This window comes from Zootoca vivipara, chromosome 7 (genome assembly GCF_963506605.1).
Source record: "Zootoca vivipara chromosome 7, rZooViv1.1, whole genome shotgun sequence".
Classification (NCBI taxonomy): Eukaryota; Metazoa; Chordata; class Lepidosauria; order Squamata; family Lacertidae; genus Zootoca; species Zootoca vivipara.
Window position 1 is genome coordinate 30328102 of NC_083282.1, and position 14678 is coordinate 30342779.

At 43.0% G+C, this 14678-nt stretch overlaps 1 protein-coding gene across 1 annotated transcript in view; it reads right to left on the bottom strand.

Annotated features, from left to right (window-relative positions):
• Positions 1–14476, bottom strand: part of AK5 (adenylate kinase 5) — an 84041-nt gene extending 69565 nt beyond the window's left edge. The window contains exons 1-5 of the mRNA XM_035121631.2: positions 13908–14476; positions 6331–6517; positions 3010–3177; positions 415–584; positions 186–299 (exon numbers count right to left, since the gene is read on the bottom strand). Of these exons, the coding sequence (XP_034977522.1) occupies positions 186–299; positions 415–584; positions 3010–3177; positions 6331–6517; positions 13908–13967 (699 nt within the window). The 5' untranslated portion in view covers positions 13968–14476. The remainder of the gene's footprint in view (positions 1–185; positions 300–414; positions 585–3009; positions 3178–6330; positions 6518–13907) is intronic.
• Positions 14477–14678: the final 202 nt, after the last annotated feature.

A 14678-nucleotide genomic window follows, 5' to 3' on the forward strand; every position in this document is an offset into this window, starting at 1 on the left:
TCAAGAAAACAACCTTTTATCTGCATATAATCAAGCATTTACAATGAATTTGGGGCAATGCCTACTGATCTGAAAAGAGTAATAATACAGTATTTAGTTTTTCTGCCATTCAGCTTCTTAACAAAAAGAGCTTATCATATTTTTCTTTAAACTCGTTAAGTTGTCTTGAATAGCAAATATCTTACTTGGTCCTCAAAGGAAAGAGCCTGAGCAACATCTCTTGGAAATCCATCAATAACAATACCCTCTTCATCAGGAATCTGCATTAATCTCTGCTTTATCTCAGTGATGGTTGTTTCCTTGAAGTGTGAAAAACAAGCACAAGAAGGTTTATTAGTTTGTTGATAGTATATATTAAGAATGCATACAAAAATCTTGTGCAAAGCGAATAACATGATATTGCCATGTTTGTACCTGTGGGGCTAACTCTCCAGTGGTAATTATCTTGGCAATCAGGCTCCACTTTCGATTACTACTTGTGTTGTGGATCTTCTTTCTTAACAATTCACCAACAGATATGTACTCAAATCCATAGCGATCAGCTATTTTCAGACTCTGGGTTCCCTTTCCACTTCCCGGGCCACCTATTATTTATAAGGGAAAAAAGCAATTCTGTTTTCTCAGATTCATTGCAAACTACCCACCACCTGTGCCAGTCTGCCAAAATCTTTCCCAAAGATGTGGAATGTAACATTCTCCAAACTGCTAATTAGCTGCACAATAGGAGATTTCTCAAACTGCATCCCATGGAACCCTGGAGTGCTACAAAGCAACCCAAGGGGTTCCACAGAGAAAAAAACTTGTTAATGGTGCACAAAATGTGTGATTTCAACTGAACTGCAGCCATGGGAATTAAATGCACTACTCAAGCAATAGTCCTGGGAATCCTTTTCATTTCTTTCCTTCCCTGACTGCTACAACCAAGGGTTAAATCAGAAGCTACTGGTGGGACAGCACAGGGAGGGTGGCATTTCCTAAGGTTGCACATCACTTGCAGATAGGGAGAAGGGTGAGGCAGCGGGGAGCACTGTACAGGTGTGGCAGTGGAGGCAATCCAATGCACCTGGCCCCTCATCCCTCCCAGTCTCAGTATTTGGTGGAGACACTTGACACTGGAAAGTCAGGTAAGCAATGCCACTCTACACTGCTGTTAGGTTAAATGTGTTGTTCAAGCACCTGTTATGGGAATCCCTCATCCTCCTCTTAGCACCTAACACTGAGCTGCAGCCTCAGGAAAGGGTTAAATATATTGCTCTTTTAACATTTAAGGCAGAGGTTTTCAACCTTTTTGAGTCCATAGCTCCCTCGTGTCTGCAACCTTTTTCAACCGACCGTCCCTCAGACCATGTAGTGGGCCAGACTATATTTTGAAAAAAAGAGAACGAATTCCTACACCCCACAAATAACCCAGAGATGCATTTTAAATAAGAGCACAAATTCTACTCATGTAAAAACACGCGGATTCTTGGACCGTCCACAAGCCGGATTGAGAAGGCGAATGGGCCGCATCCGGCCCCTGGGCCTTAGGTTGCCTACCCCTGATACATTCTTTCTGCAACACCCCTGTGGGGCTCAGGAGCCCAGTTATGTCACCTCTTTCCTGCATAGCTGGCAGCATCTCACCCTTTTTTGAATACCCTTGTAAAGTGTTCCCTCAGCCTACTCTCCTATCCCTCTCCTTAGGAGTCCTCCGGGCAGCCGCTGCCGCCGCCTCTGGTCTCTGAGCTGCCCCCCTTGCCCCAAAGAGAGGTGCCTCCTCACACTGGGGGCTGGGAAGCTTCCCCTGGTCAGCCCCAAAGGCCCCATTCACCTGGGGGACCTTGTAGCAAGGGCAGCTGCAACAAACAGCTTTGCATGCCTTTGGGAGGCAGAGATGCAAGAGGGCACCCGATGAGGGAGGGAAGGAAAGAGGAAGGCCAGTGTTGCATGCCACGGCACACTGGCTGAAAACCACTGAGCTAAGGAGAGCTAAGAACTCTTTCTGATGAGAACAGAACCCTTAAGAATGGCAAACAAAACAAAGGCTTCTCCCATCAGTGGAGACCAGGAGATTGAAAAACTTTCTTGCCAATGTCACTGCTTTTCAAAGTCTCCCTTGCTTGCTCTCCAAATAACCAACTTGCTCCCTTCTCTTTTCAAAGGGAAAGGTTTGAAAGTGGTGAAACTTTGCGGAGGGAGGGGTGCCACACTGCCCCCCATATTTGGTGAGGAAATGCTTTCTCCCCTGAAGGGTTTTCCCAGTTGCAGCCTTGACCCCTACCAAATAAAAATGAAACAGCCCATTCTGTATGGAGCATCAGAAAGAGGAATGCTATTAGGAAGCACATAGTGTGTAACTATCCCAGGTATCCCAAAAGTTTGGGTATGAAGTCTGATAGTTTCCCCTTTTTAGAGGCTTTTTGGTTATTCTGGAGACGCTGGAGGCACTGCGACTTCTGCCTATTACATCCCTGGCACTAATAACAAAACAAAAACACTTCGACATTCTGGCAACTTGCTGAATATGGTTTTTATAGCTGCCAAGTACCCCGTATTTCCTGGGAAACCCCCGTTTTTCCTTACCGTTTCCCAGAGGTCTCCTATTTCAGCTCCTCTCCCGTTAATCTCCCTTATTTTTTGGTTCCTGTCGGTGGCCATTTTTCTGGTGCCGCTTTGCCCATCTATGGGTACCAGAAAATGGCCGGCGCCGACACCAGAAGTTGCATCTACGCACTTCCGGACATGTGTAGACGCGACTTCCAGCGCCGGCCATTTTCGGTGCCCATAGATGGGCAAAGCGACACCGGAAGTTGCGTCCACAAGAGACTTGGCAGGTATGATGACTTTCCAAACAATTCTTTGCTTATGCTGGTCAGTCAATTTGCCTACATCACTTGACCCTCATCCTCCAAAGTTATCCTATGAATCAATGCGCATTTCAAGCAGTTAATCCACTGGATAAATGGTTTTTTTAAAAAAAAAAATCCACACTTAATCCAACAAAACTATTTGTTCTTCCTGCCGTCTTACCTATGACAAGGATGATCTTAGGTCGAGATCTTGCAGGATCAAATACCTCATATTCTTCAATAAGTTCGGCTGTTTCTGAGAGATCCGTGTCACTCTCTATGGAAAACTGGTGGATTGGAGGAAGTCGCTCATACCGCCGGTAAGGAAAGTTGGGATTGTCTGGGAGCACTTCATAACAGTAAAAAGAAAGAAAGAAAGGAAAGGAAAAGGAAATATGAAAACCGGAACTCTTCTTACATTTACCAGTAATGAAAATCAGGAATATTTTAACAATGCAACTGTTGGCATGAAATTCTGGCTGCCTAAAAAATAATTAAAAACAATAATGAGGGGCATCTTATTTTTTATACAGTCAGATAATGATTTCAATCCTTCTGTACTGGAATGCAGTAAGCTAATGTTTGCAGTGGCAGCAAAGGCACTGGCTGCTCTAATGTCTCACAGGCAGGCACTGCACGTCATTCAAGCTGTTAGAAAAGTAAATTGTCCCTTTAAGAAAACTTTGGGTGGGATTCAACTAATTTTTTAATCAGAGCTAGTGAAATTAATGGATGTGATTAAGTTAGGTCCGCTGACGCCAATCAGGCTACTCTGAGTAAAATACCACTTTTTACGTTTTCCTCACAGAACCAGTTCCAGCTGGTTGCGGCTGGAATATAAAGATGCCTCACGGCAAACGGTTATGTTGTAGTACCTGAAACAATTATCAGTTTAATTTTTTTTTAAAAAAAACTGCCTCCCATCAAATCAAACCATGAAAAGGAACATTCCTCTTGGAAGCCACTCTAGACCAATCTTCCACAACAGTAGGAAGATAAACAAGGCAGGCTTCCTGGCCTAGGGAAAAGAAGCATAAAGTAACATGGGCCCAGCAAAACAGGTGTCAGAAGAATAAGCAGCCAACAGGCCAAAAGAAGCCGATGGAGGCAGGCAGTTCCAGGAGGTAGTTTTGAGAAGCCATCGGACAAGAGGCCCTGAGTGGGCCACAGTCTTCCTCGCAGCTGCCATTGTGGCCTATTGGCTCAGCCTCTCGCTTAGGCCCCAATTCACAGAGTGTGTGCAAGATGAGCAGAGAGTCTTGCTCCTTTTCTTTGTTGCAGCTTTCTTGCTTAGAGGAGGTATATGGACAGGCAGAGGCTGCAAAGGAGCAGCAGAAGCTGGCCTGGGGAGGCCAGACATTGGCAGTGGGCTCCCTGCTGAGGTGTGGGCTTCAGGAGGGGTCCAAAGATGGCAACAAAGAAACACAGGGAGGTGGCTTATACTGAATCAGACCACCACCACCCCGGTCCACTTAGCTCAGTGACGTCCACACTGACAGCAGCTCTCCATGGCTTCAGACTGAACAAGGAAAATTTTCTTTGCCCTTGAACCAAGAAAATTAGGCCATGAGAGTGATGAACAGAGGCAAAGGAGGAAGCCAGAAGGAGAGCTGACCTAAGGAAAAGTGGAAGAAAGGCCATGTACACACATGCCGTAAATTTAAAGCACATTGTAGAATGGTCAGAAAAAAGAGTTGACAAATGCCACACAATTTGAAACCTACAATATCCAAATATTTGGCTGCGGTCTTTCGATACCTAGTTTGTTGTGTTCTGCGAATCCAGCAGACAAATGGAGATTAAATGACAATCACAGATGGTTTATCAAAGGTAAGCAAACTGCCATGGCTTCCTAAGGAAATAGAGATAGAGTTCTCTCTAGGGATAAAACAGAGTTTCCATACTGAAGAGACAGTAAAGCACATGAAGCTACAGGTTGCAATTTTTACTGGGCATCACAAAGTTTAAAACTAAGCAACTCTGTGCTTGAAGTAAGCCCCTGAGAGTGAGTGGTTTCCTGCAAATTTAATTCCCTGCTATTTGGGGCTTCCTAGATGGACTTCAAGCAACTGGCACATTAAGGTAATACATTTTTCCAGTTTCGTTTAGTAAGTAAGATGCTGTCTATATGAAACTTAAAGATATGCCTTGCAAATTAGTCTACAGCAAGTAACAATTCATCTTGGGTAAGAAGCTTGCCAAACCCCATTATTCCAGTTGTTGAATCACATGTAGCATATATAGGCAGGTGGGCAAATTGAAAACCCATCCAGGCTGATAAATTTCTTATAGTTATTTTGTAAGTCTGATTTTAAAGTTATGTTAAGACATCATACCAGAGTTGCTTTTTTCACACACATTATGTGTACATTTTAATCTAATTACTGCCTTTAACACATAAAAGGCATGAAATGCCTTAATTGCTTAGGGGAAACTACAGCAAGAAATTGCATAGAATTCTAGTAGCTTTATGGGAACATTTACAACAGCAAAATAATTAGGTACTTTCCCTATGTATCCATTGTATGTTATCCCAGTCAGATTTTTGGAATGGCTTAAAATCCAAGCTGATTTATACCCAGCTTTCTAGGTGTTCTAACTAATCCATATTCATTATATCAGCAATGCCAATCAGGTTATTGTATATGATGACTAGGCATTGGGCATTTCTGAGAAAATACACTTGCTTGTATTTGTTTGTTATGTTTGGCGCTAGTAAGGCTTTTCAGAGCATTCCAATTTCTGCACTTTTGCCCATCGTAAATAAGTATTTCTTTATACAGCTTTAGCAAACTTTAGAAAGCACCACAATTCCTCAGATTGGTCAATACCAGTCAACTGAAGATATGCAGATCATAAGTCTTCTCATTGCGAGAAAGTTGCTACGTAGGAAGAAACATTATTTCCCTCCTCCAACTGTAAAGACTGCTCCAACTGGAATTCCAACAAATCTGGCATATTTTTTCTGCAGAAATCATGGGTCTCACTCACTTACCTCCTTGTCCCCCACCCAGGTATTGCTAGTCTCCAGCTCCCATTAGCCCTAGCCAGCATAGAACTATGGCCATGGATGATAGGAGTCCAGCAACATCTGGAGGCCTCAGCTCACCACTCCTGCTTATTCATATGGCCCACTCTGTTTCATGGGGCTTAGTCCCAAATAAGTGCATAGAATTACAGACTTATCTACTTAAAGATTATTCAGCAATACTGTAAATCTAAATTAGAATCAAAATTGAAATGAAGATGGATCCTTCTACAGCTGTTGATTGATTTATATTTGGTGTGATTCCCATTTGTGTAATGTGGCCACATATCACTAACAGAAGCCACAAGGCAGCAAATCATAATCACATCACAACTAATTAATGCGCTAAGGCATTAAATGTTCAATGCACCCACATCACCACCACCTTCAATCATACAGTGTCTTACCCATTATACTCATCTTGTCACCTGAATCCAAGCTGAAACATAAAATTAATACAAAAATAAATCTTACCATTCCTGAAAAAGGATCTTCTTGACTGGCTGCCATTCAGTGCAGGTAGTGTCCTTTTTTCTGGACTGACAAAAGTGTCCCATTTTACTTTTTCTGTTCCTCCCAGCTCCTTCACTTTTTGTAAACACCCTTCCAGGTATTCGACTGGATCATCGGGTTTGTAGCACATTAATCCATTCAGCAAACTCTGAAACATAATGCCCCAAAGTGATTTATAAGCCAGTGAAGTTGAAAACAAGATTGTAGTCTAACAATTATCTTTGTTATATACCAATCCCATTTTTCCTTGTTATTTTAGGTTTCCATTTTATGGCAAACTAAAAGCCTCTTAGAATTACAAGTGTGACTTATGAAACATAACATTGCTGCACATGAAGACTTGATTTATTAGCTGCCTTTTGCTTTTAGGAAAAGCATGAAAAATGCACATTTTTCATTAAGCAATGCTTCCAATGAACACATGGTCACCTGTACTCATAGGCCTTCTTAATCAACAAAGCTAAGCAAGTTAAATGCCACTGATTTAAATAGGACTACCCTGGAAACAATCCAAGCATACCAGTTAAATCAATTTGTAGATTAGGGTATTACAGGACCACTGCTAAGGTACAAAACTGCCAAATGAGTTGGTTTCCCCTTATTTATTTATTTATTTATTTATTTATTTCAACCAACTCAGTGGGGCTGAACTCTTAAATCCGCCCCAAGGCTTATGTGCAATATTTTGTTAGGTTCATAAAATTGCTGAAGCACACAACAATAAAAATTCAGAAATCCCCTTCCCCACCCAGATAGCAGTAAAGGTAAAGGGACCCCTGACCATTAGGTCCCGTCGCGGACAACTCTGGGGTTGCAGCGCTCATCTTCTTTACTGGCCGAGGGAGCCGGCGTACAGCTTCCAGGTCATGTGGCCAGCATGACTAAGCCGCTTCTGGTGAACCAGAGCAGCGCACGGAAATGCCATTTACCTTCCCGCCGGAGCGGTACCTATTTATCTACTTGCAGTTTGACGTGCTTTTGAACTGCTAGGTTGGCAGGAGCAGGGACTGAGCAGCAGGAGCTCACCCTGTCGCGGGGATTTGAACCGCCAACCTTCTGATCGGCAAGCCCTAGGCTCAGTGGTTTAACCCACAGTGCCTTTATACATGTGGTATTATACGGTATAATGAAGCACTTGGTGATAGAATAGCAAATCATTTTCAAGACTTGCTATCTTGTTATGGAATAAGTTTCCCTGATTATTTATTTTCCTACTTAGTCACATTTAGAAAAGAACCACTGAAATCAATGGGACTTTAGTCATGATAAATGTAATACCCATTACGTTCAATAGGCCTACTCCAATTATGACTATATTTAGATTTATTAGACATATGGATAACTCATCACATAGACAACAAAAGCTGCTTAAAGGCATCACTATGGCCCTGCTTGATGCCTGGAAGAATATTTTAAATAAATGGAAATTATAGGATGTTTTCTATTTGTTTCACTTCATTTTTTACCCACCAATGACATAGTAAATTATACCCATTTTATAGAGCATCTGTTCCATACAACAGTAAATGCATCAACATTTTTTTTTTAAAAAAACCACTGTTACTGAATGAATTCATGAATGTTGGTGAGGAACATCCTTGCAGGATGATTCATTAGATCTCCTCTAATCATATAATTCTGTGAAATACATGATTTGGGTATCACCTTCCTATCCCTAAAAAGCATGTACTGTAGTAGTGTTGGCTACGGGCTATACCACTTTAAAAGGCAGCTGGCAATTTGTATTTGAAAGATCTTGCATATTAGATCCTTCCTCTGTGGGGAATGCTGCATCATTGATGTTTGATGTTTTTAATGATGTTTTCATGGATGCTTTTTTGCTGATTTTATTTTTGCTGATTGATATATTTTATGAAAATGTGGATTATAAATACATTAATGAATAGGTTCATTATCTTCCCAATCGGGTAAATATTCCACATGCAGGAGCTTTCTGATTTGAGATATAGTTCAATTACAGGATTCCTCATTTGCATTCCAAAGCAATATGGTCCTGGTGGATAGTGCCAAATCTTTTCATGAATGTTTGAATGGTTTAAGTATGTTTAAAATCACAACTACAGGGTGTTCTTGAAATATAAACACCCCTGATGTGTACGGTAAACAGTGAGAAGTGATCAGTGAGCCCGGATTTATTTTGCTCAAGTCACCATGATATAAAAGAATTAAACTGTTGCGTGTTACTGACATCTTTTCACATAAGGCCAGTTTGTCCACTTGAACAGATGTGTAAACACTTTGTAAATCACACTATTTGTCATAGTAAACAAAGGCTCCATGGTAAATGCATGTGCTCTGTAACACACAGAGAAAAATGTGCAACTCCAGAAATATGTGACCTGAAGAACCTAATGCATTTTTATGATGTGGCAACATCTGTTAAACAACCACTTTACATAACTGCTGTTACAGTTTTGTGAAGTAGAGATAAACTGTTGTGGCCTCAAAACTAAAGCTGGCAGGTTTACTCATAGCACTGTAGCAGCCTTGTTGTGGATGACCCTTGGTCCGAAAAGCGTGGTCAAAATTAAAGGGTTCAGGAACTCAGACCAGACCAAATTTCATAAAATCATACACCAGCTTTACTAAAGCAAAAGCCTATGAGAGAGAGAAATTCTCTTGTAGAAATAATTACACAGATAAAGATAAATAATTACACAGATAAAAATAGCTCAGAAGGTAAGAAGACAACAAACACTAGTTTATCCAACTAATTAACAAACACACTTAAATCTCAGTAGGCAGAGCAATGGAACAAGATGCTGTCAAAAGCCCAAACAGACACTGACCTTGGCTTAGCTGGCTGCCAAGAGCTCCCACCAATCCAGGTTTATGGGAACTTAGACCACCCAATTACCTTGTGACACCGGCCTTGAAGCCTTAATGGGAGTTAGCTGTATGTAAGCTCATTTTTTCTGAGGTTCTAACCCAGGCATCCCCAAACTCGCCCCTCCAGATGTTTTGGGACTACAATTCCCATCATCCCTGACCACTGGTGCTGTTAGCTAGGGATGATGGGAATTGTAGTCCCAAAACATCTGGAGAGCCGAGTTTGGGGATGCCTGTTCTAACCCATTGCCATAAACCAGTCTTAAAGGGGCGATATCACCACAACCCTCTTCGGAAAAGTTCAAAAGAACAGTTTGCACTTTAAAGTTCAAAACATATTCTCATATGTACAAAGAATATATCTGTCCCATAAACACTGCATAAGATATAACTATGGTGTATCTTGTGTACAATAAATAAAGGTCAACCCAAGGCATGTGGTAGGCCACGCTCTGAATCCATAGCTGCCAAGTTATCCCCTTTTTTAAGGGAAATTCCCTTATGCTGAATAGGCTTCCTCGTGAGAAAAAGGAAATCTTGGCAGCTATGTCTGAATCTGGTTGTCTTGAATGGACAGAAAGTGCGTAATCTGGGATAGTAATGGCCACTTCCCTGGTACAGGGGTGGGCAGTGGTTACGGGCCAGCCGTGCTGGGGCCCAAGCACCCCAGGAGCAACATCTGGCTGGGAGCCAGCAGTTGGGAAATCTCTGGCTGGCTGCATAGTGTGACAGGAGATCCCGCCAGCCAGCAATCTGAATTCTGGCAAGGTGGGTCTCACTGTGGGTGGGACTGCAACATCAGTCCTTTTTCATGGTTGGATTGGCTCTACTCCAGCTGAGATTTAGGCCTTCAGCAGCTTTCCCCCTCCACAGGGGTGAGGGCCTATTAGGATGGTCTGCCATCAAAACATTCTGGCCCAAAGGAGGTGCAGAATACACAGTAACATGCTGTGACTTGTTTGCAAAGCATTTTGAATATTAAATTGTTTGCATCTGCCGGGACCTCAAATCTGGTTTTAAGCAGATGAATCTAAAAGGGATCCAAAGCATTCCTTGCCCCTGTTGTGTTGGATGAGTTTCAGTTAGTACAGCTTGAGGATATAGACCAGGTGCTTGGTTTGGACAATGAGCTGTGCACCTTGCCTCTCATGACTGATAAGAATGGGGGGTGTTGTTTGGCTCCAATGTGAGGTCCCACAGGGGTCTCCCACTGACCACATTAGTCACTGAGTGGGATCATCTGGAGATCTGGGATGTACTGTAAGCAATATACTGATGACATGCAGCTCTATTTCTCTTTTACACTTCCAGATGTGGTGGTGAATGTGCTTTCCCCCTACAGGAGCAGCTGCAAAGCCTGGGACAACTTCTGGATCCACTACTGTCAAATAGCCTAGATGGTGCAAATTGTCTTCCATCACTTTTAGCTAGTGATTCAGCTGCAAGCCTATCTAGACAGGCTTAGTCTAACCTCTGTTGTCTACATGCTGGTAACTGAAGGGTGGGTGGCAACATCAGAACAGGCCTTTTCAGTGGTGGCTCCCAATTTGTGGGATACATTCCCCATGGAAGCACACCTGGTACTATCACTGTCTGTTTTAGACACCAGGCTGAAACATTTATCTTTACCCAGGCATTTGGTTGTTAATTTGGAGCGCATTGGCCTATCTGTAATGCTTAATCTCGTAGTGGGGTGGGTAGGATTTGTCCCTGCTTATAATTTTTTAAAAATATTAAATGGGCTTATTAAAGCCTTTAAATAAATAAATAACATGGATGCATGACCTTTTTTTAGATATTCTCTCATTTATGACTTTTAAAATGTGGTTTTAATGCCTTTGATATTATTTGTAGCTTAATATGCAGGTTCCTTTGAGACACTTTTTGTGTGAAAGTCATCTAATAATAATCATAATAATAATCTGTATATCCATGTCCATTTGCCTCCCCCCTTCTCTCATATTCCATTCTATCTCCCCAGGGAGCCTACTTTTCCTTTTGCTGTCCTGCCTTCTGCCTGCCCAGAAGACAAACAGGTAATCAGTACACTTGTTGACACCTTGAGGATAAGCACTTCTAGCTACTGAGGTCACCTGGGCTTCAAGTAACAATGATGATCTCACAAGTACCCCCCATGCTATGCATCTATTCCTCCAAGAGGACTGCCTGTCTTGAACAGCCTGTCCTACCAATTCTTGGTCTTGAGACCGCCCCCCCATCCCAAACAAAATTCATGTTTGGATTCAGTTTTAGTTTATTGACCCACATCCAGACCATGAGTGTCTGCAGGCGTCAATTCACCACAGACTCAATTCAGATGGTACAGCGAGATGAGAGTTGCTTCAAATCTCCTGATGACAGCTGCCAGCAGAAAGATAATAGATATCCTGGGCAACAAATTCAAAATGTGGGGGCATGATGCTAATCAAAGGGAATTTTAAAAACTGAATTTTTAAAAAAGTTTAAACTTGTGTCATTGATTAACATCCTCCTCCACTATGGAACCTAGCTTGCATTAAAGTATATAAGAAGTCGGTATGTTGCAGAGAATAATAGATAGACACAGGGATGGCGGGGAAAGAACACACACACATCCCAGCCAAAACTGTTTGATTGCTACAATGCAACTTGTCAAATTATTATGTCAAATCTGTATAACAATTCATGCTAACTATTATGAACAAGCCTGTGCGTATTCTGCTATTCAGTGTGTAAGTCAACATCCTGTCAATGTCCCTGTTTGCATTTGTTTTTAAAAGTTTCCAGCCCTTACAGCGTAAGTGTAGAGAAACATCAGAAGCATAGGTGAATAGTAAGACAATTGAGCAAGATAACTATTGGGCAGGTCTGTAGACCCTTACTTAGTTTCTCACTCCTCTCTATGACCAGAAGGTAGAACAAATAATGAGTGGATATTTGCAAAACACGCAAATATATCAAAATGTCCTTCATTTGTGTGAATTAATGTACATAGCAGAATCAACTTTTTAATTGCAGCAGAAACTATGTTGTCCTGGCACAAATTAAGTCCTTCTGTATCAAACATCAAAAGCTCCCATGTAATCCCACTGCCTCATGTTTTTAACACTTAAATGGGAGTAAGAGTGGCCTATCATACTGATTTTTTTGTGACAACGAGCAAGAATATAGATTGTAAGGCATTTAGATATTAGATACATGTATGTTGTATAATGATTAAAAACATATCAATAGCATAGCAATACCATAGGCACCTTGAAACGATTAGGGTGTTAGCTTGACTATTATACACACTTTCTATTGAATTCAGTTGAGCTACTTTCTGAGTAGACATGTATAGGACTGCACTCCCCAGAACTATTTTATCAATAATTTTACTATTTATAATCTATAACTGAATACACAAAAATAGTGTTTGTATAAAAAATTCTAATAGTTTTCTAAACTTCTCTGCACGTAGCATTTGTGATTTACTGTTATGTTCAGATACTACAAGTGGGTTAGTTATAATTAACCCATTTAAACAACTCACAAATGCAGCATTCATCTTAGTTATTTTCAGTCATTTGCTGAAAAGAAAGAAATATTTCTTAGAGAATCCCCTAAAGTAAGAATTCCATGAGACAAATGAAAACGCCAGCAGAGGGAAGGGAGAATTTATGTTATGGTTAAAAATTCTCATTAAACAGATTTGACTCAATGACAATGAAAATATTCTTTGGAATTGAGACTGCGACCCTAAGTGTGCCAAGATGTTCAGATGAACATGCTTGAGACCAAATCCCTTTAGGTCTCAAGTAGCACAAGCAACTGACTTTGTATTTTCACTTTAGCTACCCAATCATGTTCCCTTTTAAATATCACAGTTTGATCGCAGGAAGCCACATTCATGGCTACATGAGGAGAAAATAACCTAGGAGAAAATAAACTGCAGCAGCATCTCCACTGAATGCTCCATCCATTCACCCTGGAGTCAAGATATGTAGAGCTTTCAGAGAATGCCATGGGAAATGACACATTCCTGCCTCCTGCTTTTCTGATCACCAATTCCACACATATTCACATCTCACAAGGTCGGATCAATGCTGCCTTACAAGCAGCTAGAAAAGCCAAGGCAACCGGAGGCAAGAAAGCTTCCAGATCCATTAAAAGTAGAGTGGGAGGACAATGTTAGCTCCCCTCTGCTCCGCAGAATCAGGTAGGTGGGCAAGGCAAAAGGAAGCAGGCAGGGGGCTGAGAAGATGCACAACCTGTTCTGTAAGCGAAGGCATCTATTTGGATACCCAAAACAAGCAGACAGGGGTAGGAGGATGCCTTTCCCCCTGCCGTACTAACTACCCCAATTCCCCTCTCTGCCTGTAGGGTCTCGTATGTCGCCCAAATCACGGGTGCCCAGCCAGAAGGGGCAAAGACCGCAACCATCGTTTTAGATCTTGGGAAACTGTGCAACAAGAAGGCGAAAGAGGTCAGAGGCGAAGTCTGGAGTAAGTGACATTGCTCCCTTCGAAACAAGCCTTGCCCCTTCAATATGCCGAGCTGCTGTCATTGCTCCGTGCTCTCCCACCTTGCCCTAGATCCCACAACCTCGCCCTCTCCATCCTGTGACTCTCCCTTTCCCCTAGACTTCGGGGGAACTTGCTCCACCCAGGGTCCAGAGGCGAGAGATGAGTGGCTGCCGGGTTCCACTGGCTGGCGAGGGGAGTTTTTACCTCGAAAAGCTGGGGGATCTCCCTCTTGGCCAGATACTCCTTGGCGTCGCAGGTGCTCATGCCTCCTGGCGGAGAAAGGGCGGTGGCGCGGCCGGGGCTGCTGGCTGGTTGGCTGGTTGGCGCTTCTGCCCGGCTTTACCGCGGGGCAGGGAAGGGGGGCGGGTGTTTTCGCCTTGTCTGCCCCGCACTCGAGAGCCTTCCTTGTCCTTGCAAACCGGTCTCTCCCGCAGGGAAAGGGGATTGGCGAGGAGGAAGAGGAGGGGAAAAAGGGAGAAGAGACGGAGCCTGAACCAGCACCTCCCCTCTCCTCGCAGCCCAGCCCGCACTCCGCCAGTCAAGCTGGGTGGTGCTGGGTGGCGGGAGTGGGTGGCTGCTGCTGCTGCTGCTGGAAAGGCGCCGGGGAGGGGGTGACTCCGGATCGCACGATGTCGCCCTGCTGTGTGCAAGTCCACCTCCGAGGCGCCGCGCCACCGCACACGTAGTGTCCCCTGAACAAATTGCCAGTACTATCGAGAAAAACAATCTCCAGGGGAAGCTCGTCGTCCGAGATAGATAGCCGACTGGGGTGCGCCCTTGGTTCGACTGCGAATGTCAGGAAGTCTTTCCTAAAGCGGATCCCCACCCCACCCCCCACCAAGTTTAAGGGCGAAACAGTTGAAGAAAAAATTCAGAGTTTCCTCTCTCACAAACACGCCAGAGCTGTCTGAGTTGCTTTGCTCCAAAGGCGCGTCTCTCTCTCTCTCTCTCTCTCTCTCTCTCTCTCTCTCTCTC